The sequence below is a fragment of the Rousettus aegyptiacus genome, unplaced genomic scaffold (genome assembly GCF_014176215.1).
Source record: "Rousettus aegyptiacus isolate mRouAeg1 unplaced genomic scaffold, mRouAeg1.p scaffold_m13_p_11, whole genome shotgun sequence".
NCBI lineage: Eukaryota > Metazoa > Chordata > Mammalia > Chiroptera > Pteropodidae > Rousettus > Rousettus aegyptiacus.
This window is the reverse complement of record NW_023416286.1, coordinates 13,865,557-13,890,032: the sequence shown is the minus strand read 5'-3', so window position 1 is coordinate 13,890,032 and position 24,476 is coordinate 13,865,557. Positions and strand designations below refer to the sequence as shown.

General features: G+C 35.1%; 1 protein-coding gene and 1 pseudogene across 6 annotated transcripts in view; one reads left to right on the top strand and one right to left on the bottom strand.

The window, feature by feature from the left end:
* Nucleotides 1–32: 32 nt before the first annotated feature.
* The window catches only part of PROSER1 (proline and serine rich 1), a 31,257-nt gene continuing 6,813 nt past the window's right edge, over nt 33–24,476 (top strand). Inside the window, exons 1-11 of one of the 6 annotated variants that reach the window (XM_036228501.1) lie at nt 33–829; nt 3,725–3,790; nt 5,950–6,018; nt 6,774–6,987; nt 7,867–7,961; nt 9,030–9,123; nt 10,971–11,081; nt 12,745–12,828; nt 14,256–14,334; nt 14,950–15,045; nt 18,983–19,027. In XM_036228501.1, the coding sequence (XP_036084394.1) occupies nt 7,870–7,961; nt 9,030–9,123; nt 10,971–11,081; nt 12,745–12,828; nt 14,256–14,334; nt 14,950–15,045; nt 18,983–19,027 (601 nt within the window). In that variant the 5' untranslated portion in view covers nt 33–829; nt 3,725–3,790; nt 5,950–6,018; nt 6,774–6,987; nt 7,867–7,869. Of the gene's footprint in view, nt 830–3,724; nt 3,791–5,949; nt 6,019–6,052; nt 6,988–7,866; nt 7,962–9,029; nt 9,124–10,970; nt 11,082–12,744; nt 12,829–14,255; nt 14,335–14,949; nt 15,046–18,982; nt 19,028–24,476 lie in introns of those variants that run through there. The other 5 variants (XM_016161369.2, XM_036228500.1, XM_036228499.1 and 2 more) reach the window with 5 other exon arrangements.
* On the bottom strand, nt 15,797–15,914 carry LOC118609649 (annotated as a pseudogene).

Here is a 24,476-nt window from a genome sequence, read left to right as displayed (position 1 = left end):
AGCGCGAGCTGGGTCATGAGTCCAGGTTCGCGGCGGTAAGGGCAGAGAGGCCGGCGCCTCCTTGTTCGCCGCCCGCGGGACTCGGGACTCGGGACTCGGGACCAGGTGCCTCGGCTCCCGTGCGTCTCCACCCAGGATAGCGGCTTCACGACTGTCTCCCGGCGACGCCTGCCCTTCAACTCCAGGGGACCGACGCTGCCGAAGCCTGGATTTCTCTGCGGGACTCAGAGAGGACCCAGCTCTTCTCAGAGGTGTTCTGAAGTTTTATGGAAAAAAGCTGGGCAGTCTGATTGGTTTTGTTTTTATAAGTCTCCACTTTTAGAAAATTTTGCCACGTTTGAAGTACTGTCTACCTCTTCCCATCCTTTCTCCTGCTCCTGGAGGCTTTTTCCTCTTCAGCTGTAAATATTTTCACTGTCAAAGCTGACCAGGGATGAACGTTTTGTAATTGAAAGTATAACTGTTATAACCACGTCGGGAGAGTAGCCAAGATGGACAAAAAGTCTTTTGAAACTGTGCTGGATGAAATTAGAAAGGTAATTACACTTAATTCCTTAAATTATTCCATGAGCGAGGAGTTCTCGTAGCTTTTTTAAATTTGATAGACTGCGTGCCGATTGTGCGAAACACTGGTTTTGACTGCAAAATTGTTTGGAATTTTAACGTCTAGAGTAGGCAATTATATCTTGGTACACTAACGAAACATACAAATTAAGTCATGTTAACGCTATAAACATCTTGAAAATTTCGGCAGTATTGTGGAAATTATATTAAGAGAGTCCTCGGTTCCGAAGCTGGCTCTACAAATCTTTAGTAACTGTACTTTTGGGTAAGTGATTTACTATATATGACCAATTTCTTCATCTTTTAGTAACATAAGAGTGGCTGAAAACTAGAGATAACGTGTAGAAAGTGTTTTTAATGGCAGTTATCATGACGATTGTTCAAATCTGAGGATTGACAGACTGTATATTGCCCGGGCCAGGCAAAATTAGTGCCATAATGAAAAGTGTGGCATTAAGTTTAAAGTCATACTCTTAGGAATAGGCTTCAATAATTTGAATTCCAAAACTTCTTTCTCCTATTTTCCAAGTTTTTACTTCTGCTTGAGGACATTTCATGTAGTATACCTCACAGACTGAATCAGATTGCAAAATATTTTGGAATCTAGCTTTAATCATAACAGTACCTCAAAGCGCAAAAATAAGGGTTTATGTAATAGGAACTGGAAAGCCTTAATGTAACATTTTTATGGTAATAGAGGGTACTCTGTTTACAACTTCTGAGCAACTATCTACTAATTTCTGTACCTGTAAGACCCTTGACCGACTTGGAAAAAATTACCAGTGAGGTGAAATTTACTTATTTGACAATAGTGAATGTTCTTTTTGGAATGGAATTTCTGCTTTTGCAAGCTCAGTTTGTCCAGTTAGGATTTGCAATAAAGTGTCGCCATGCTAACTTAGTATTAGGAATTTGCCATAATTTGTTCATGAGCTGATATTTAACTACTGTTCATGAGAAAATAATTTGTGTGTTAAGGTAGACCAGTAGATTTCTACCTTTGGAAGCTTTAGGGTATCAATTTGTGTATTTCCCCTTTTTAGGTTGTGAAAATATCACATAGTAAATACTAATGAGAGGAACAGCAAATTTTCCAGAGATGAAAATCACACTCACACAAGATAGCAACTTAAGTCCTTATTCCTGATTTGCAATCAAAATGTGTTTTGCTGTCTATGCCAAGTAATTAGTTGATTAAAATGAGATGAAAATATAGGCATATCTAAACATGATAATTCCTTTTTGTTTTTTACTCTCCGACTTTGTAAAAAGAAGTCAGTTTAAACTAGGTAACCTCTTCCTGAATGTCACCATAAGTTCATAGGTAATACTGGCTGTCACTACTGTCATTTAAAGCAAAGATATTTAAGAAGATACTAGGAAGGGAGAAGAAAGGAGAGGGCAAAGTCAAATTTGCTTTTCCACAAGGAGGTAATAATAATAGCCATAATTATTGAGCACTTACTGTGGTGCCTGTTTTAAGCACTTTCTAAGAGCTATTTGTTTTGATTTTCCTAACATTCCATGAGGTGTAGGTACTATGCTCCTCATTTTACAGGTGGCAAACCTAGTCTGTGAGGTCAACTAGTTCAAAGTTACCCAGTTAATAAGTGGGGGTGGGGTTCAGTATTCAAATAAAGGCAGTCCGACTTCAGAGTACCATGCTGTTGTGCTTGAGGATACAGCCGCGCCTCTAAGGCACTGATGAAAAAATTGAGGCATGTCTTGGCATCAACACAATCCAGGATTTTGTCCAGAAACTTGCTTTTGATTATGTTCAATAATGATAGCTCCCAAGAGTACATTATCCAGAATGCCATTTCCCTCCCCTTTTCAATGAAAATTAAACTGCTGAGCACCTTGGATGTTTTTCTTAGTTGACTGGTTATAGTATTTACTCCTAGCAGAATGATACATGGAAAATACAAATACCATATTTTTATTGTAAAAGCAAAGGGATTAGTTTATTTTTAACGACTGGTAGTTACTCAGGCCCATTGCCTATTTTTTTATGGAAGTACTCTTATTTGTTTCTAAAATTGTTTTTCCTTTCCATTCCTTCCCTCCCTCCCTTCCTTCCCTTCTTTCCATCCTTCTTTTCTTCCTTCCTTTCCTCCATCCCTCCCTCCCTCCCTCCTTCCCTCCCTCTGTTTCTCTCGTTGTTACCAAATTATGATAATCTGGTGTTTCCATCTCTTAGTTCCGCAAATAGTCGCAAGGAGAGTATATGTGATTTCATGAAGCTCTCAGTAGTACTGGGTCAGGGCCACTGGACTTCTCTCTGAATTTCTCATTGGTAGATTCCATGTGAGAAACCATTATTTACTGAATACCTACTATTCGTCAGATCTACTGTTGACTTTTAATTATCACAGTATCTTTGAGATGGGTAGTGAATGGTCTTCCCTTTAATGGGGGAGGAGGCTCTCAGAGTAATTAAAATGTCTCTCAAGAGGCCACACTGCAAGTTAGTGACAGGTGCACAGGTTGAATTCAGGGCTCTGACTTCTTGGGTCCTCATATCCCTGTAGAAAAACTGAGAGCCTCAACTGGACCTTGTCATATTCGTGTTTCTCTATGACTTAGCACATGATAGATACTAAATCAGTAAATATTGTCCAATGGATGAGTAATGTCTGACATTTAATCTTAAAAGTAACAGGTTGAATTTAGGATATTTTGAAACTCAACATTTACAGAAATTCCATATCTAATTTCTGTTAATGTCAAATCCTATCTAATTCTTTTCCCTTTCCGCGTAGGAGTGAGTAGGGAGTTTTCCAGTTTCTCAGTGTATCCTTTGTAGCAGCAGTCCCCATCCTTTTTGGCACCAGGGACTGGTGCTCCTGTGAGAATTTAATGTCTGACAATCTGAGGTCGAGCTGAGGCAGTGATGCTAGGGCAGGGGCATAGCTGCAATTAAAGCCCACTCTTCACCTCCTATTGTATGGGGGTGCTTCCTATGCCGCCTGGGGATTCGGGACCCTTGCCTTAAAGCATGGAACCTGGAAAGGTAGAATGTCTTGTCACCACAGTGACTTTAGCTGCCTTTAATGCTGGAGTGAAAAAGGTCTTACACTGAGTTGCTTAGGCATTTTTGCTGTTCTGCACACCTTATTGTTCTGTTTATATATATTAATGTTGTTTTTCTGTTTTTTAGGCTGTTTTGACAGAGTACAAATTAAAAGCAATTGAATATGTGCATGGATATTTCTCTAGTGAACAGGTATTCCTCTATTTGTTTAAGCAGAAGTTTTTTTTTGTGTGTGACATTCTGGTTAATGTCTATTTACCTGCTGGTCAGGGTCAGAATTGCTTTTACTTTGTTGTACTTATTCAGGAACTTTAGAAGCTTTCAGGTTTGGTAGAAAGCTTTTCAGAATTTATAGTTTGTGTTATTTTATAAACATAACATCTTTCATGACAAATCATGCTAACAATTTTAAAATGCATTGTCTAAAAAGAGCAGTTCAAAGTGTTTATCATCCTGTGCATAACATTATAAACTTCTAATAGTAAATGTATTCAAATTTGTACAGTATATGTAAGTCAGTACTTGCAATATTCACTACATATTAAAAAAGAAAACTTGAATAAGTGTTGAAATATTTTCTTACTTGAAGCCACTAAGTGAAAATTTTAGCAATAAGAAAAATATACAGTGTCTAATAAGTAGTTTCTGTAACTTCAAGAAGACCAGTGGTAGTTGAGTGAAAATGTTTACCCAACTTTAGGGAGAGTTTGCTAATTTAAAAAACTATGTATGCATGTACACACACACACACACACACACACACACACATTTCTGAGGGACACTCAGAAAATACGTGATAGACAAATAGTGCAGAAATAGAAACGTACATCTGGAAAACAGTTCTGGGAAAGGGTAGGAACGTATATAAGGTAGACAGTGTATGAATATAGATTGAATTAGTAAATGCTCCAGCTTTTCATCCACTTCTCAAGCTGTCCCAAGCTTGATGCTTAAGCCTGTAGAAGTTCTGTCTTCGAAATTCCTAAAATCTACTTTATGATTTGCACTTGTTGCAGCCTATTTAATGAGTATTTTTCAGCCATTACTTTTCAAAATCACCTTGTGCTTTTTTAAAATATAAATGTTTTGAAAAGATTTATAATTTCTCATAGGTAATAGCTTTTATTTTCTTTGTTTATGTGTTTGTGTGTGTATTTGTGTGTGAAATTTTGAAGAAAACTTCCCTTAGTGGTTATTCCACTTTGCTAAAGTCATTAAAAGCTTTATTAAGTCACTCTCTAAGGGTGTGACCTCTAAGCCTTCTTTCTTTTCTATAGTGAAGATTTTTCTTCCTATATAAGACATGATAGTTTGTGAAGTTTTATGGCTGGTAAAGTGCCAAGCAGCATTTACTGTATAGTAAAAACATTATTCCTGTAAAAGTGAGGATAAACAATACTCTCTTACCAAATTATCTAGAAAGTACACATAATACTATTTGTTATTTGGCATCTCTTAATAAGGAATAAAAAGTATTTTTATTCTTCTACACATACCTCTCCAGTTTTTATCATTAAACTTCCTTTGAGACCTTAATACATTTTCAGGAGCTTGCAGTAAAGTAATTATTTAACCCAGATTTTATTATCTTCTCTTCTTGAGGTTTTTAATATTGTGATCTTGATGCCCTGCTCACCTCTTACTAACTACCTCACAATATCGCCCTCATTTGTTTTAAGTTCACCAGTGGTGGTGGAAGAGAGAACTTGGCTTTCTGTGTTCTCAAAATAGCCTACCTTTTACAAGCTGCTGGATTAATTCATGGTGATGCTTACATTTATAGGGGATAGATCTATGATGTAAATAGAACTATTATGCTTTCCAAATTCAAGTAAAAGAGCAGAAGTTAGTGGACCTGCACTAAACTATACCACTGAATACCCTTTTGTGATTAATTAAAACTGTCACTCCCCACTAATTTTTAAAGTTTTCTATGCTGACATTTTATCTCCATCCAGTACTTTTCAAACCTTCCTCCTCTTTAGGTACTTTCTTTTCCCTGTATCTCATAATTTATATCTAAACCAATGCTGTCCAAGACTTTCTGTGATGATGAAAATGTTCTCTGTCTTCACTGTCTATTATGGTAGCTACTAGCTTCATATGGCAATTAAGCACTTAAAAATGTGGCTTGTGCCAGTAAGGAACTGAATTTTTTTATTTGATTTGAATTTAGGTAGCTGCTCGACTATCCTGTTATAACACAGTCTAAACCTTGGTGCTATGCTTACCCTCATCATCTGGGCATAGGCAGCATATTTTGAATAGTAATTCAAAATACTAAATTAAACCTTGCAGAAATGTTTGCCAAACACATTGTCATTAGAGCTAAATTACTTCTTTGCATTCAGGTGGTTGATTTACTGAGGTATTTCTCCTGGGCTGAGCCTCAGTTGAAGGCAATGAAAGCATTACAACATGTAAGTAACTTATTTTTCCTTAGAATATAGAATTTAAGTATTTTGAAGTCTCCCCTAGTTTTCTGTTATTCATTTCAAGTTGTAGTTTGTTTGTATTAGAAAACCCCTAAATTTTATTATACTTTGATTATTAAAAATAACTTTGTTAAAAAGTTAAAACTCACACTGTACACTTAAATTATGTGTTCTGTACTGTTAAATTGTACATAGGTTTCTAATAAGCAGATTAGAGAAGAAAATATTTACAAGCAAGCAAAACATAGGATCTGAATTCTTAAGTATTTTTATGTACTTTCCTCTATTTTTGGATTCAGGCTTAGAATAGTCAGATGTGTTTATACTTGTATTCTTTGGACAAACACTACCCAAATGAACTTTCAGCAGTGATGGAGATATTTTATATCTGTGCTATCCTATATGATAGCCACTGGCTACATATGGCGTTTGAGTTCTTAAAATATGTCTAGGCTGCCTGAGGAACTGTAGTTTTAGTTTTATGTGATTTTAATTTAAACAGGTTCTGGTACCTAATAGCTGCTGAAGAGAGCACAGTTCTGGAGCCTAGATTAACAGAGCCATCTAATTCAAACAGTCTCTGGCTATCTAGGAAGATTTTCCTAGGAGTATCAGTCATGGATAGCTTTAAGGGAATCTACAGATCCTTAACTTCCTAAACTAAGTTGCCTAAGACAGTGTGTGGGTCTGTTAGTGCTTCTCCTCTTTAACAATTACTTTTTTCTATTTTACAAAAAAAGGGTTATCTCAGCCATCTACCCATCACCAGGGGGTGGAAAGCTTTCCCCAAGGGCCAAAGAGACAATGCAATCTCCTGAGAGGGAGAGCAAAGCAGAGGGCTTTAAGAAATGCTGTCGAAGACTTTACCTTATTTAATCAAGACAACAGACTTGTGAAAAAGCTCTGAAGCCTGCTTGCCTGTCTACCTACCTACCTTAGAATTAAAGTGCAGAGGTGAGAAGGCTAGCACAGGCACAACTTAATGCATTTATTTGAATTAAATTAAGCCCAGCCTTTTCGGACAAAGTAAGTCTGATTTGATTGTTTTCACTCTGAATGATGACTGTGACAATTAGGTTACATAATAGACCTTTTCATAAATGAGCTAAATCAGTAGTTCCAGGGTTTTTGCAAATATATAATAAACATTTATAAGGAAATCAGTCTTTTGCAAATGTTTAAACCAGATGTCAGTGTGAAAACATGAGAAGGGATATGTAGTTTTACCAGTTCTTTTGAGTTTGGTACATGAGTAAAAATGTTTGAAAGCTATTGCTCCAAATTTTAGGAATCTGTTGGGTATTAATTCTAACTGATCTTCTTACACCGACTTTGCTTCTGAATTTCCTGCACTGTTAAAATAAGTTTATAAATTGGTCAGATCACCTATCTGCTCTTTAAAAATAAAGGCACCTTAGTCAAATAAGCTATGTAACATCCCACATAATTTGGAGTGCCACAATGCACATTAACATAAGACTTAAGAAAGTTCTGCAGCAGAGAAACTCGTTTAAGCCATCTTTTTCGTAGCTGGTATGATTGTAGTACCTATTTTTAGTAACACTGTTTAACACCATGGACCTCACTTTAGGAGGTGCTGATTATGGCATGCTCTAACGGACAAATGTGATTTTTTGTAACTTCTCTTAAAATATATCTCCCATATCTTCATTTGAAATAGTTATATGCTAGGTTTGGGGCTTACTTTTGAGTAAGCAATTTATACCACAAATATTTATATTACAAACATTTAATTATTTGTTTCCCCAAAATGTCAGCTTCCGACATGAAATTTTCTCATGTTGAAATTAAAATTGTTCTTTATATTAATAGAAAATGGTGGCTGTTCGCCCAGCAGAAGTGGTCAATATACTCAACTGTTTCACATTCAGTAAAGACAAGCTAAGTGCTCTTGAACTGTTAGCTTCGTAAGTATTTCCTTTTCTTTTTACTTCACTGGAGGAAATATGGAAGACTTTAAGTGTCTTTTAACTCAGTGTATGTTAATGTGTCGAAATTAGATTAGTAAAGGGAACTCTCATAAAATCTGAATGCCTAGAGCTAAATTCTTATATCAAAATATCTAATTTACTTATTATACATGATTATGATTTACAAAATAATGGGGATTATTAAGTTGATTATTTATTTTGATTTGTCTGTGTTTCAGTGACTTGTTTTGTCTTCCTAGTCTGAATAACTTGAAAGGCTCATTGGTAAAGTAATAGGATTTACGGCTAGATAGGTTCTGCCATGATCTGACAACATATTTTTCTGGCTTAATATGTGCTTATTCTTTCTGGACATTATTTTCTTCAATTGTAGAAATAGGATCTCACCTACTTAGTAGGATATGTGAACTTTAAATAGTGTACCATATATGAAAGCACCTAGCACAGCACTTAATAAATCATTGTAATGAATGTAAGCTCAAAGAGAAAAGGAACCTACTCTTCTGGATAAATGGAAGAGTATATAAGTTGTTGTTTGTTTATAACACATGCATTTTTAAGTTCCTTATATGCTTATAGATGTCCATCAAAATTGAAATTTAGCATAACGTAAACTTCATTGTTGGATCAATCATGATTTTTATTCATTTAACATGAATTTGTTCTATAGCCAGAGTTCTCCTAACACTCATCGAGAGATATATTTTCAAGAATCTCAAAATAGTGAATTTAATTTGTAATATTACTTTGTTGCTTTCAGGTAACCAAATAAACCTCAGTTATTTTATTTACCATCTTTATATAACATGTTATTTGTATTCACCAATTAAAAGTAAACAGTCACTTCTCACGCTATGTCAAGGAAAGCTTACCCAGATGTGTTTGTGTGGACGTTTTTGCACAGGCAGCGTTGTAGCAAATGAGGTTTATCTAAGGCACAATTATTGTTCATTGAAGATATAGTTGTGTGGTAAACAGAGGTTGTTGGTCATTGTGTGTTGTCCAGTTTCTTAAATAAAAAGCTAAATTGTATTTCTTTGGTAGAAACATTGTTGATGCACAAAATTCTCGTCCCATCGAAGATTTATTCAGGATAAATATGTCTGAGAAGAAAAGGTGCAAGAGAGTACTTGAACAGGTAATTTTATCAAGATTGCTGTATAAATGGTATGTTGTTTTTTCTGAAAGTTGATGAAGAAAGAATCAGTCTTATTCCTTAATTAACTTTGATGAATAACCTAACTGCTATAATGTGATAGGTTAAGAATGACATCCCTGCAGTCTGTGGAAGAGAAATAGGGCTGAGTAAAGGGGACAGTGGAGGATGAAAAAATGGCTTGAAAATGAGAAGCTTGTTGGTTGCTCAGCTTGAGCCTTATGGGTTATTCTTGGTCCCTTGGTAACTTTGCTGTGGCTCTAAACTTTTGTTTTTAATTTTATGTATTTAAGAATTTAGCTTTTTGAATTCGCTTTGTCATTAAGCTTATATTAAATTTATAAGAGATAAATAATAAAGCAAAATCTCCGTTTATTAATTAAAAATCTCTAGGAGTGGGAGAAGTAGTACTTGTCCAAGCCTAGAAACTCTAGAAACTTGGTTTGTCATCTAAGGTAGTTATTTCTTAGAATCGTGATGGGTGGAAACTGAACTAGTAATTAAAAACCTACTTGAGGAAGACATGGACTACTCTCCTATGGCCTTGCAGCCCAATTGTATTTAAGCCTTAAACCCTTTTCTCAGCTCAGGGAGAAGAGAACTTTGTCTTAGTCATAAATTACTGTAGCAGAAGCAGTATCTGAGCCCACATTTTGTAACTTTATTAACCTTTTCATTTGTTTTCTTGACTAAGTTCTTTAAGGAATCAAACATTTACTGCTGTAGTTTTCTTCCTTATAAAACATGTTGATCATGTCCCTTCTCAGAGATAATCTGGGCCTGAGTGATCTTTGGAATAGTCCCATTGATCAGTGTAAAATAGTATAACTTTTCTGGAAGGTAAACTTGAAGAGCTTTTTAAAATGTTCATACCTTTTGACCCAGAAATGCAATTTCCAGGAATTTATTCTAAGGAAATAAATAGAAATATACAAATTAATATATAAGGGCATTTACCCTGTGATTATTTATAATAGCCCAAATTTGAGATAATTTTTAGGGATGGGGTGTTTAGTAGGGGACTGGATTATATTGCTGTTACGTGTGTTGTGAATGAATTTATAAAACCAATATACAACAAAATATATAACATACATGTTTTTGAATATAGCTGTATATACATAACTCGATATTCCTAGAACACCATATAGATCTATTAGGAAATATGTCACCTAAGTTTTGTTCATTTATTTAATTAATATTTATTGTTAGGCATTATTTTAGACGCTCAGGATGCAATAATGAACAAGATAGATCAAAATCTCATCCCTTAATATATCTCATAATTAAATAAATTATGGCGAATACTCTGTACCCAAATAACTCTTGCTTTTTCAACAGTACATCTCTTTGGACACCCATGTCCCATGTTTTTCCATTAAGTTATAAACTTCTTTAGAAGGGAAATCATGTCTTTTTCATCTGTGTTCTCCTTACCTTGTCTGTCACAAAAGCTTGGTGTTTATAGAGTTGGACAATGTTATTCTTGGCGATTGGAGAAATAGGACATATTAAATAATGAATGGACTTTTAAAAACAATTTACAAAATACATTGCAAAGATGTCTTTGTATAGGAGTCTATTAGTCGTGACATAAAAACATGTTTCCATTTTAATAATTGCAATAAAATAAAGAGATTTTACTTATTAATTTTGGTCATATTCACCACTCTGAGTGGTGATTGATATATGAACAGATTGATCATAAACATTCCTTAATTTATGTTTTTCAGCAAGGCTTCACAAAAATCAGAATATTTAATTTTATGAGTTCATTTGATTTTTAAAGAAAAATTTTTTTTTTACCACCCTCTTTTTTTTCGTTATAGGCTTTCAAGGGAGGCTGCAAAGCTCCTCATGCTATGATATCTTCTTGTGGAACAATCCCAGGAAATCCATATCCCAAAGGAAAACCTAGTCGCATAAATGGAATTTTCCCAGTAAGCATACTTTTATTTGAAACTTCCTGTGGCTAAATATGAAATTTAGCATAGTTATTATAAATGCCAGTTGATGAGGCTTCTACAAAGGAATTTTATGATGTCAGAAACTTAATTCATAGATTCACCACTGAGTGAAAGTTTATATATAAACTACATTAAAGTTGTTAATGTAAAATGTACAGAAGTAGAAGCCAAACACAAAAGAGGATGATTTTGTTTTGTTTTTCCAAGTATTTTAGCAGTACTGATTTACATTTAGTAAAGGAACATTTCTCAAATTCTCAGACAGTTTCACAGGTAAGTATGTTTGGGAAACTATGCAGTGTTTCCTTCCTGGAGAATCCCATTGTATAAAAAGACTCTGAGAAGTCTTGTAAGAAAGAAAATGTTTTATATCTATCGTTCCTAAACTTGTTTATAAGCTCGCTCTTTCAAAGAACAGTGTATTTTTATTAACAGTGTAACAAACAACCCTAAAACTTAGTTGATTAAAACAAAAGAACTTTTATTATTTCATGTAGTTGCTATAAATAGGAATCTGGTTCTGGCTCAGGGTTTCTCATGAGGCTAGAGTCATCTGAAGGCTTGATTGGAGCTCCAGATTGTGCTTCCAAAGTGGCTCACTTACATGCCTGACAAATTAATGTTGGTTGTTGGCAAGAAGTGTTCCTCACTATAAGTACTTTTCCGTAGTGTTACTTGAGTACCTTATAACATGGCTGCTGACTTCCACCAGAGCAAATAATCTAGAAGAAATTTTGTCTCATGATTTAGACTTGGAAGTCAAATGCCATCATTTCTAGACTATCCTATCTGTTGCATAAGTTAGCCCTATTCATTCTAGAAGGGGACTGCACAGGGCATGTTAGAGGCAAGGATCACCGGGAACCATTTTGGAAGTTGGCGTCCAACTGTTTTAGGGACACACACTATTAGGAAGATATATTGTAATATTCTGTCAACTTAATTCTGATCTGTTAATTATTGCAGTCTTGAATAAGGTCTCATTTGCTTTCGTAGAATAAGCTATCACACTTAGTACTTACAGAGAACACCATTTTTTGTCATCTGTTTTCAACTGCAATACAGGTACTCTTTTTGATTCTTTGATTATTATACATACTATAGAATTGGAAGTCTATTTCTGGTTGCAACTATTACGTAGGGGAAAAAATTAGAACATGCTTGATCTTGTTCTTGTTTCATCCTCATGCGTGTATTGTGTGTATAATTCTGAGTACCTTTATACATGTAATGAGGTTTCTTTGGCAGGTGAGGGTTGAGGACCTTATCAGGGTCATGCAGCTAGGTCGGGATTGGGTCTGGAATCCAAGTCTTTAAACTCCTACCAAGTTGATTTCTTTTATTCATTATAATACAGGGATACCTTGGAGATATGGGTTTAGTTCTAGACCACCCCAATAAACCGAGTACCAAAATAAACCAAGTTGAAATCTTTGCTGGTGGAGGTCTTGTCTTCAGTTTGTAAGAAATGCAGTATCTGTGAAGTGCAATAAAGTAAACTGCAATAAAATGAAATATGCCTGTACAGTGATTGGTTTTGTTGTTGTTGTTGTTTTGCTTTGTTTTTGCTTTTGGGTTTTTTAAAGTCTCAATTATCTTTCTTCATTTTATTTTTTTATTATTTTTTTTTACACAGGGAACCCCTTTGAAAAAAGATGGCGAAGATTGTACCAATGAAGGCAAAGGAATAGCTGCACGGATTCTTGGACTGTCTAAACCAGTATGTTTAGAAAACAAATGATGAAACAGGTCTTAACTCTTACATGTAATTTTCTGTCTATTCAAAGCACAAATTACGTTTTCGCTTTGTGAAGTTCAAATAGTACTAAAAACAAAGTGCATGGTCTAAGGCGATATAGTATAATTAGTTAACAATTTTAAGGGCCCTTTCTAGTTTAATCTTTTATTTTAAAGTGAGACCAATCTGTTTGTTTTGATTTTTTTCTCCAGCCACATTTAACTGTTCATTTGGAGGTATGGAGTATAGAGAGTTCACTTCAAGGTTATGGTTTGGCTGAATTAGTGTTAGTAAAACAAGAATGGAGCCAGAAGGTTGGGCTTATTTTCAAGAGAGTGATAATAATGATTGATTGGACTATAAACTGAACAGAAGATAACCTCATGGACTGAGGATCTTTGGAGTTGATGTACTAGAGGCCTCCCACACAACCACTTTGCAGTTCCTACATGTCCACCTTCAAAGGCAGTCATTTTCAGCAAAATAGTTACAGATCATGGTCCTTGTACGAGATTATTGCATCATACAGGACTACCATTGTGAGAAGTAAAAAGAATTTGGGTCCTTTACCACCAGTGGAACCCCTCTGCACCAAGAGTACAAATGTGTGTTCCCTCAAGCATATTTGCTCACTGTCTAGTTAAAAGTACAGCATTTGGCTTAGCTTCGGATACCACCCATTCTCTAGAGACCAATTCTTGTAATGTTCCATAAAATAAAAAAGTTGTGGTTTTCAAAAGGCAAAAAGACTAAAATAGTGAATTCATAATTTCAGTCTACATTCTACTGGAGTTGTCAGAATACTGAATGCTAAAGGAAACAGTGCTTTTTTTCTCCCAAAAGGAGAAAAGAAGAATGCTAAAATGAATCCCTAATGAATTTGGAGGGTGTTGGAGTACTTGAGTAGCTGAAGTTCCAAAAGCTAGTGGATTTCTTGTGAGACATAGGAGGAGATAGGAATTCTTGGATTAACCTTGGCCAGGTCAGAGAGAAGCTTGCTTTTTAGGATAAGGTTTGACTGGAGGTGATTTAATGCTGAAATAAAAGGCCCAGAGGAGTCTATTTTTAATAACTTCTCTTGCTCAGGCCCACTTCCACTTCTGGAAGTGTACTTTGCATTCTAATAAAACCTTTCCTACTGTAAAAAAAATTAAAATTAAATAAAATAAAATAATAAACTCCTCTGTAGCCATCTTTGGCAGGATTTAACTTTGGAATTTAATAGGAATCACATTTTTTAAATCAAAGAAATTTTCCTTATTTGAGCCATGTTGGTCCTGTAGCGTTAGCTTTGCTGGGGGCATTTTTAGCCTCTTAGGACTAAATAGTTAGACAAGTTGTATTTTGTTTTGCCAGGAAGTTGTTACTTGGTTTTCATCTAACTGCTACACTTTCCCCCTCTCATCTAGCCTCCTTCAACATACAACCCACATAAACCTGTTCCTTATCCAATACCTCCATGCCGGCCACATGCAACTATTACACCAAGTAAGAAGTTCTTTCATTTTTTTCTCATACATCATTTTTTTCTTCTCTTCAATTTATTAAATCGAAAGTAAATGTTGGTATATCTACTTGAGAAATCTAGAGCACTGATGAAATGTACTATGATGATTTTAACTCTTCTGTAGTGAGCTACTAGTGTCTTGGTCAACAGCAGTGCATCAGACAGTTTAGGATTTTTTACTTTTGATTATAGATTATTTTTAGCCATTATTATTACAGGTTTTCGCTTTGGTAAGTCATCTTGAATCCTTTTCTGATAGTTGGTGTTCAAAGAAAGTGTTAATGCGTATAACTTTAAAAGGTCATGTGTATATGCTTGAGAGAAAGGACAAATAATTTAAGTATGGCATATTTTGCCTGTCGTGCCATTCAGTAAGCTTATGCTTGGACTCAGCATGTAATGGGAAATGGGAATTTCAGTGTTCTGTTATGATCTCAGTTTTCACCTAGTCCTAGACCCAATGTAAATTTACTCCATGTAAAATGCAACTCTATTATATAAGTTTTAAAAATAAATTAGGTACATTAATACAATTTGAACTTGCAACCACAAAATGATACTAAATTATATTTTTTTCTATTATATTTTTATTTTAGGTGCTTATAACAATGCAGGTCTGGTACCACTAGCCAATGTCATAGCTCCAGGTGTACCCCCTCCACCTCCATATACTCCTAATCCAGTAGGAACAGGTAAAATCATGTTGTTATGGGGTATTCAAAGTAAATAATTTATTTATGCATAAATGTACACTTGGAGGGATTACTTGTTTGAAATGGTGTATCAGAACAGGGAGCACAAACTCAAGAGCCTGACGATGGACCTGAGTGTGATATACAGGTTCCACTGTAGTGGTCTTGGCCTACATGTGTGAACATAGCAGGCTATAGAAATAAGAATCATTTCTCATGAGAAAAAACTTTGACAGGAAATGTGTAATTGACCTAATGAATGTCACCGTTTGGGTAAATTACTTCTAAGGCTTGTAAGGAGGTGCTCAGGTTTTAAACTCTTTCCCAGCACTGTCCAGTTCAGTCTTTTTCTATGGGTCTGTTGGAAACATGGGATATGAAGTATAAGTATTTTTCTGTATGTTGCCTAACTGTTCTCCAAAAAGACTGTCCCAGTTTATACCTGCCAGTGAGGGTATATGAGCATACAGTTTCTTCATACCCTTTCAACATGCAATATTACCAGTTTTTTAACTTTTCCTAATCTTCTAAGGCTGATTTAGCTTATATTTTCATATGTGTCTTTTAGAAAAATTCAGTTTTTATATTGATCAGCTGTTATTTATGTGACTCTTCGGAGCATTTATTTATTTATTTATTTATTTATTTATTTATTTATTTATTTATTTATTTTTAGGCATGGCAGTCCTTGGTTGACCTCACAGATTGCAAGGACCTTGTCAGCTTACAATCCCTTGTTTTGTATTTTTTATGCCTGCAGTACCTGGTCTTCCTAAGTGGTTTTCCATCCAAGTACTAACCAGGCCCAACCCTATTTAGCTTCCGAGACCAGACGGGATCAGGACGTTCAGGGTGGCATGGCCGTAGACCTGAGTTTTATTTTTTGCCTAGAAAGCCCATCCCAACAGTATGAAAGTATCATCTATATTCTCTTATTCTCTAATTACTTGTATAGTAATTCTTTTTTAATATATACCTTTTAATTCACTGCCATTTATTTTTATTAATGTGTAGGGTAGGGAGAGATCTTAATTTTTTTTCTGCCTTTCCAGAGACTCAAAGTTAGTAATAGCATTTAATAAATTATTTTTTCTCTATTACTAACCAAAATGGTTCTGTTGTTAGCAGCTGAGTACTCTGACTTATGAGAATTGCTAAACAATTTTTTAAAATACATCATTTTATTTCTAGACCTTTTGTCTCTAGAGTTACATTTTTGCATAGACAAATAGATGTGGTGAAAGAAAAGGTAGGATCATGTTCTCTTGGTTTAGGTCTTCTTAACCCTAGGTGGTCTAGGTAATCTAGATCTTGTGAGAAACTCTTATTCAAGTTGGAATTTATTTTCAGATAGAGGTGAAATTGAGGCTCATTATATTTTTTTCCCAGATGATAGCCATTTGTGCCAGCACCATTTATTAACTTATTTTCTCCACTGCTTTGAAATACCACATTTACCTTCCATTTTCATATACACACATGACTCTAATTCTCAGTTCTGTATTTTGTTCCAATATAGTTATGTTATGTTAAGACGATACCATATTGAGTTGATTAGCATATTTATAGTATGTTCTAATATCTGATAAAGCTAGCTTTCTCTCACTGTATTTTTATATTTTTCTTATCTGTTTTTGGAAATTTATTCTTCCCTCTGAAATTGAAGATCATTTTATGCAATTAAAAACAGTTGAATTTATTTATGTATAATTGTATAGTAATTTTGGGAGAATTGACATTTTTATAATATTAAGTCTTACCTTTCAAACATGTGTATTTATATCATGTCAAGTGGTAGTGGTTTTCCTCAGGGCTTATTTTATCTCTTTTAAGATTTTATAGGTTTCTTGATTATAGGTTTTTTGCTTTAGGTTTGTCCCTAGGAGTTTTAGAGTGTTTTTTGCTGTAATTATAAATGAAATATTTCTAGATACTTATAACTAATTACTTATTCTAGGTTTCTTGTTTTTTCTTAAAAGTGTCCTGAGTTTTCTAGGTATAAAATAATGTCAGCTGAGTTATACTTTACCTTAAAAATATTTTTTCCCTGGCCTTATTGACTATTAATATTATCCTAACTTCTTTTTGTTTGATTTTATAAAAATATTTTCCCTATATCTTTATTTTCAGATTTTGTTATTTGGTAGCTAAGTTGGTTTATAAATTGTATATAGATGGATTCATATTTTTAAACCAATGCAGGAGAGACTTATGGGAGTTTCCCATAACCATAAAGGTTTCATATTTGTTGTTAGTACTTAGATTTTATTTTTGTACTCATTATTATTCTTTTATCAGTTTTTCTTTTTTTTTGATTGCTTCGATTAGTCAAAATGGTGTTTTATTTTTTAACAATTCTTCTCTCCTTGCCTTCACCCAAGCTTAAAATTTTTCTTTAATAATGCTAGTTATCACCTTCATGTTCTTAATGGTTGGCGATATACAAAAACTAAAAAAAAAGGCTGTTTTATATTCCACTATTAGACTTCATACTCCCTCTCCTTTTTCATCAGTTTGTGTGTTTTGTTAGAATACTATACATTTTTTCTTTGCCTCTGAAACTACAGCTTCTTACTGTTTCTTCTTTTCTTTGAGACCCTGTCTTGATATGCTCGTTCTTATTTTCTTTTCGTTGAAAATTTCTGTAAGTAGTTTCTTCAAAAGGGCTATGTATGTAGAGCTCTAGATGAGAAACTCAATTCTAGCTAATTTTCTTTTCTTCATGAGAAACTTGGTCTCTTTCTGTATGCTTACAAAGAAAAGTTATCTCTAGAGTTCAGAAATGTCTTTAGTCTTGGAATTCAGATAGTTCAACAAAATGTATAGGTGTGTATTTCATTAATTTTTCTGGTACTCTCTAAGCCCTTTGGATTTGAAAACTTAAGTCTTTAAAGCTTAGGAAATTTTGTTTTTATTGTTCCTTTATTGCATTTTCACCTGTTCCTTTTTTTCTCCTTCTGGTACTCTTATTTTGCTCTGTATTTGTCTTTTAAGTCTCTTATCCATTTATGATATGTTTTTTTTTTGTATTTTTGCCAATTTAAATGGGATTTTTTGTTTCTTTCTTATAGTATGTGTTCTTAATTCGCATTACAGGTTTTTAAAGTTTTTTGTTTCTTTCATTGCATCTCCATTGATAGACACCATCTGTTGTTGTTTATTTGTACTAAGTCCCATAAGTAAGCTATGATCTTTTTTTTGGCTCACCATGTTGACACTGTTGGCAAGCCATGAGAGGTAATTTTTTTGCCATTGTATCTTTGACTAATGGTTTAGACAGGTCCTTTCCCATGGGAGTAGGGAGGGAGTGTGCTTTTAGCTCATCAGTCTCACAGGCTTCAAGTCAGCCTCAAATAGGGTAATTTTTAAGAGATCCTAGTATAGCTCCTTTTTCATAACTCAGTGCAACAAGTGGGCAGGGCCACTTTCTGTTTGCTTGAGTGATTCATATGGCTTTTGAGATTAGTTCCTCAGATGGCAGTGAATTCTGCATTCAACATCTGCCTCCCACTTCCAAGTCTTCCCACTATTGTAGGCAGTGGTGTTCGGAAGTGACTCTTAGCTTAGCCAGTGACAGTGGCTTCTCTTTGTACTCCAGCTGCAGGCTACACTTTCTCCTAGATGGCATACCCAGGACATTATCTTTCCAAAAAGTGTTCTTAAATAAAATAACAATGTTTATTTAATACCTTATAAGTTAAGGAGAAATGGGGGAGGAAGCCAGTGAGGATCAATTGCTCATAATCCTGTCATTCTATATATAATTACTACTGTGATTTTTATTTCCTTTTCCCATAGGCATATATCGTTTTTCCCAATGTAGTATGCATACATATTCTGGGTATTTCATTTTTTGACCCCAATTTTGATCACAATTATTATGGCGGTGAATAATTTGATTAAAGCCTGAAATCAACTTTTATTTATTTTCGTATAGAAAATGAAGACTTTTCCAATCAGTCAAAACATATACAGAATCAAAGTAAGTACCAAATTTGATCCAGAGATAACCGATGTCTTCTTAGTTGTCTGCTGTATTGTTCACTGAGAACCATTTTAGTTTAGTGTATTTGGAATCTTTATTCTTCGGTGAAAGCTCCTGGTTAAAGACTTTAACTGATTACTACTTGCTAAAAGTGAGTTAATAGTGGTACATACACTAATTGTATTTAAAATTAACCTTATGCCATTGTATCCTGTTTATAAAACTTTCAATGTAATCTAAGTGCAATGTGAATTATACCCACATTCACTTCACATTATGTGATATAGAAGCCTCATTTATTTTTTGATATAAACACATAGGGTGATAAAAAAGCCTTTTTGATAAATATGTCAGATACTATTTCTATTAATTTTTAAAAAAATTAAAATTTTTTCAATTACAGTTGATATTCAGTATTATATTAGATTCCAGTGTATAGCAGGATGGTTAGCCATTTATATAACGTTTGAAGTAAACTGCCAATAAGTCTAATACCCACCTGACTCCATATTCAGTTATTACAATATTTTTGACTATTATCCCTGTGCTGTACTTTATATCCTCATGGCTATTTTGTACATGTTGATTTTAATTCTTAATCCCTTCACCTAGCCCCTCAAGCCCCTTCTCATCTGGCAGCCATCATATTTTTCTCTGTGTCTCTGAGTTCATTTCTGTTTTCTTTGTTCATTTATTTTGTTTTTAGATTCCACATGTAAATGAAATCATATTTTTGTCTTTCTCTGTCCGACTTATATCATTTAGCATAATACCCACTAGGTCCACCCGTGATGATATTCAATCTGTGTTTATGGCTGAGTAATATTCTATTGTGTTTATGCACCACTTTTTCTTTATCCATTTGTCTATTAGTGGATGCTGAGATTCCTTCCATATCTTGACTATTGTAAATATTGCTGCAGTGAATTTAGGGATGCATATATCTTTTCAAATTAGTGTTTTGGATTTCTTCAGATAAATACCCAGAAGTGGAATTGCTTGGTCATAAGGTAGTTCTATTTTTAATTTTTTGAGGGAACCTCATTACTGTTCTCCATAGTGGCTGCAACAATTTTCAGTCCCATCAACAATGTACAAAGGTTCTCTTTCCTCCACATCCTTGTGAACACTTGTTGTTTTTTGATTTATTGATGATGTTAGCCATTCTTACAGGTGTGAGGTGATATCTCATTGTGGTTTAATTTGATTTCTCTAATGATGAGTGATGTTGAGCATCTTTTCATACGTCTGTTGGGCCATCTCTCTGGCCTCTTGGGAGAAATGTTTATTCAGGTCCTCTATTCATTTTTTAATCAGATTTTTTTTTTTTTGGTGTTAAGTTGTATGAGTTCCTTATATATTTTGCATATTAACTTCTTCTCAAATGTATCATTGGCAAATATCTTCACCCATTCAGTAGGTTGTCTTTTTATTTTGTTGATGGAATCCTTTGTTGTGCAATACCTTTTTAGTTTGATGTCCCATTCGTTTATTTATTTATTTTTTTGTTTCCCTTGCCCAAGGAGACATATCAAAAGAATATATTTTTCTAAGAGCAGTGGTCAGTGGGTTTATGGCTTATGTTTTCTTCCAGACTTTTTATGCTTTGGTGTCTTAAATTTAAGTCTTTAATAATGCATTTTGAGTTTATTCTTATATATAGAATAAGAAAGTGAACCAATTTCATTCTTTTGCATGTGTCTGTCCAGTTTTCCCAACATTATTTATTGAATTGACTGTCTTTACCCCATTGTATAATTCTTGCATCCTTTGTCATAGATGAATTGGCCATATAGATGTGGGTTTATTTTGGGTTCTCCATTCTGTTCCATTGATAGATATATCTATTTTTATGCCAGTGCCATGCTGTTTCGAGTACTGTAGACTTTTAGTATGGTTTGGAATTAGGTAGAGTGATACCTCTGTTATTCCTCTTTCTCAAGATTGCTTGGCCATTCAGGGTCTTTAGTGGCTCCATCTAAATTTTAGGATTATTTGTTCTAGTTCTATGAAAAAACCATTGGTATTTTGATAAGGATTGCACCGAATTTGTTCATTGTTTTGAGCAATTACAGACATTTTAACAATGTTGATTCTTTCTATCCATTTCTCTCTGATGTCTTTAATGTCTTATAAGTTCTGAGAACAAGTCTTTTACCTCCTTAATTAAAAATACTACTAGGTGTTTTATTCTTTTTGATGCAGTTGTAAATGAAATTGCTTTCTTAATTTCTTTTTCTGAAAGTTTTGTTGACATATAAAAATGCATCTGATTTCTGAATATTAATATTTGTATCATGCTACTTTACTGAATTAGTTCTCATAGTTTTTGGTGGAATCTTTAGGGTTATTTATGTATAGTATGTCATCTACAAATAATAATAGTCTACTTCTTTCCAATTTGGATGCCTTTTCTTTCTTTTTTTGTCTGATTGCTGTGGTTAGGACTTCCAATACTATGTTGAATTAAAGTGGTGTACGTGGACATCCTTCTCTTTTCCTGATCTCAAGGAAAACTTTTAACTTTAACTGTTAAATATGGTATTAACTGTGGGGTTGTCATACGTGGGCTTTGTTATTTTGAGGCATGTTACCTCTTCCCACTTTGCTAAGAGTTTTTATCACAAATTAACTTTGGATTTTGTCAAATGCTTTTTCTGCATCTATTCATGTGATCATGATTTTTCTTTATCATTTTTTGCAATATTGGTGGTAGTGAACTCTTTCATCTTTTTCTTTTGTAGGAAGCTCTTTAGTTCTCCTTTAATTCTAAATGATAGCCTTCCTGGGTAGAGTAATCTTATTTGTAGGTCCTTGCTTTTCATGACTTTGAATAACTTGTGCCAGTCCCTTTTGGCCTTCAAAGTTTCTGTTAAAATCAGCTAGTAAGTCTTATGAGAGCTTCCTTATGCATAACTAATTGCCTTTCTCTCGCTGGTTTTAAGATTTTCCTTTGTCTTTAATCTTTTGCCTTTAAATTGTGACGTGTCCTTGGTGTGGGCCTTTTTGGCTTCATCTTGTTGGGACTCTCCATGCTCCCTAGACTTATAAGTCTGTTTCCTTCTCCAGGTTGAAGAATTTTTCAGTGATTATTTCTTCAAATAGTTTTTCAATCTTTGTTCTCTGTCTTCTCCTTCTGGTACCTTTATGTTGCAACTCCTGATGTGCTTGATATTGTCTCCGAAACCCCTTAAACTCTCATCCTTTTTTTTTTCTCCTGTTCCAGTTGGATGTTTTCTGCTACTTTGTCTTCCAAATCACTGATTTTAACCTCTTCATATAATCTACTGGTGATTCCTTCTAATGTGTTCTTAATTTGAGCTATTGTATTCTTCATCTTTCATTGGTTCTTTTGTTTTTTGTTTGTTTGTTTGTTTGTTTGTTGGTTTTATCTCTTTGTGTTAAGTTCTCACGGGGTTCATCTTTTCTTTTGTGAAGTTCATTGAGCATCCTAATAACCGGTGTTTTGAACTCTGTATCTGGTACATTGTCTCCATTTTGTTTAGTTCTTTTTCTGGAGTTTTGTGCTGCTCTTCATTTGAGACATATTTTTTTGTCTCCTCATTTTGACTGCCTCCCTGTGTTTGTTTCTGTATATTAGGTAGATCTGTGTCTCCCAGTCTCAGCAGGGTGACCTTATGTAGTAGTTGACTTGAGGAGCCCCGTGGTATAGTTGCCCTGATCACTTGAGCTGGGTGCTCCAGGAGTGATTGCTCTTGGCATGTCAGTGGGTAGGATTTATTCTCAGGGTTACTGGGAGTCTTCAGTGATGACATGTTCTATAATGGCTGACCCCTTGTAACAGGATTTACTTTAGGAGGGCTCTGGTGCCTGCCAAGTTCACCCTTTGGGTATTTTGTTTGTGAAGCTCATTTGGTGGTGCCCTTTTGCAATCTAAAACCAACTACCGGATGTGCTGGTTCTGGAGCGTCTTGAGAAAAACTTCAGTTCAGGCTAACATAGTTTGTGCCTTTGCCATCCCAGGACCACATGTAAAAGCTATGACTTGATCTGCAGTTGGTAGCTGCCTGTGCTGAGTTTGTAGATGCCTGGGAGAGGCTGTGCTGCGAACTGAAGTTGGCTGCCACTAGTGCCTGGCTTGGGGCTGCTAAGCCAAGGCCAGCCACCTTGTTTCTGGTTTGTGGACCTTTGAGAAATTTTAGAAAGTTCACAGCATAGGTCAAGGCTGACCACTTGTGTGGAATAGTTACTGAAAGAGATTTGGGCCAGGCATGTTAGTTGGGTGGGGCAAGCTATGTTAGCCAGGTTAATGGAGACCCAGATTTGGTGCACACCTGCACCTGCAGGCTGTGAAGAGGTGGTATCAACAAAGGGACAGTGGTACTTGCCTGCACTTTTGCCCTGGAGAGAGCTGCCCCGCCAGTCCTTGCCCTGAAGCCATATAATTCAGTTCCTCCCCATATAGCCCTTTCACTTTTTGAGTTGCTGTCCTTTTGCTGGAGCTTAGGACAAGTATTTGTGAGCAAGTAAGTCTGTGCTCGGGCACTTTAAGAGGATTCCTAGGTCTACAGCTGCCCTTTGACTCACATGGGTGGAATCCCCATTGATGTTCACAGCCATCTCTTGTGGGGATTCCTCTTTCCAGCACTGATACATTGGGCTGCGGAGCCTGGCGTGGGGCTGGGACCCCTCGCTCCTCAGGGGGTGCCTCCGCAGCTGAGATATCCCTTTCAGTTCTTAAACACCATACATGGGTGTGGGACCAGCTTGTTCTATGTCTCTGCCCATCTTACGAGACTTGCATGGTTTCTTCTTTATATTCTTTGTTGTAGGAGTTCTGTTCAACTAGTCTTAGGTAGTTTTACAGGATAGTTCTAAAATTCAGTTTTAATTTTGATATGGCAGTAGGATAAGGCTAGCGCAACATTTACATACTTCATCTTTACCAGAAGTCTGTCAGATATTATACTTAGATTTAATTATTTCAGTATGTTTATGGAACCCTGTAACTTAAGGAGGAAAAAATTGGGCGCCAAAGCAGAAAGTGGAATTGAGAAATGAAGATAAGATGTGGCCTACATAATGCCTGCAAATGAAATCAGTTCTTATGTGCAGATTAGTGCACGAATCCAATTACGGCATATAGTTAGGCATCTCCATGGGAGAATTCCATTCTCAGAATGGTGCCTAAACTGCCCTTGTTCATTGGTAGTTTGTAAAGGAGATAGCATAACAATGTGGAAAGAACACTAAATGCGGTGTCTGGACATCCAGTTTTGTATCCTGGCTCTTATACCACCTGGCTTTGTGACCTTGAGCAGGTCGTTTAACTTCTACAAGATAAAGGAATCTTCAGCCTTTATGCTTACCTTCATTAGTCTGTTTTTGAAGGGAATAAATGGGTTAAGTATCATAAGTACCATTAATTTTTTTTTCTGTGCTATGTTATGTTAGCATGATTAAGATTCTTTTTTTGAACCATATT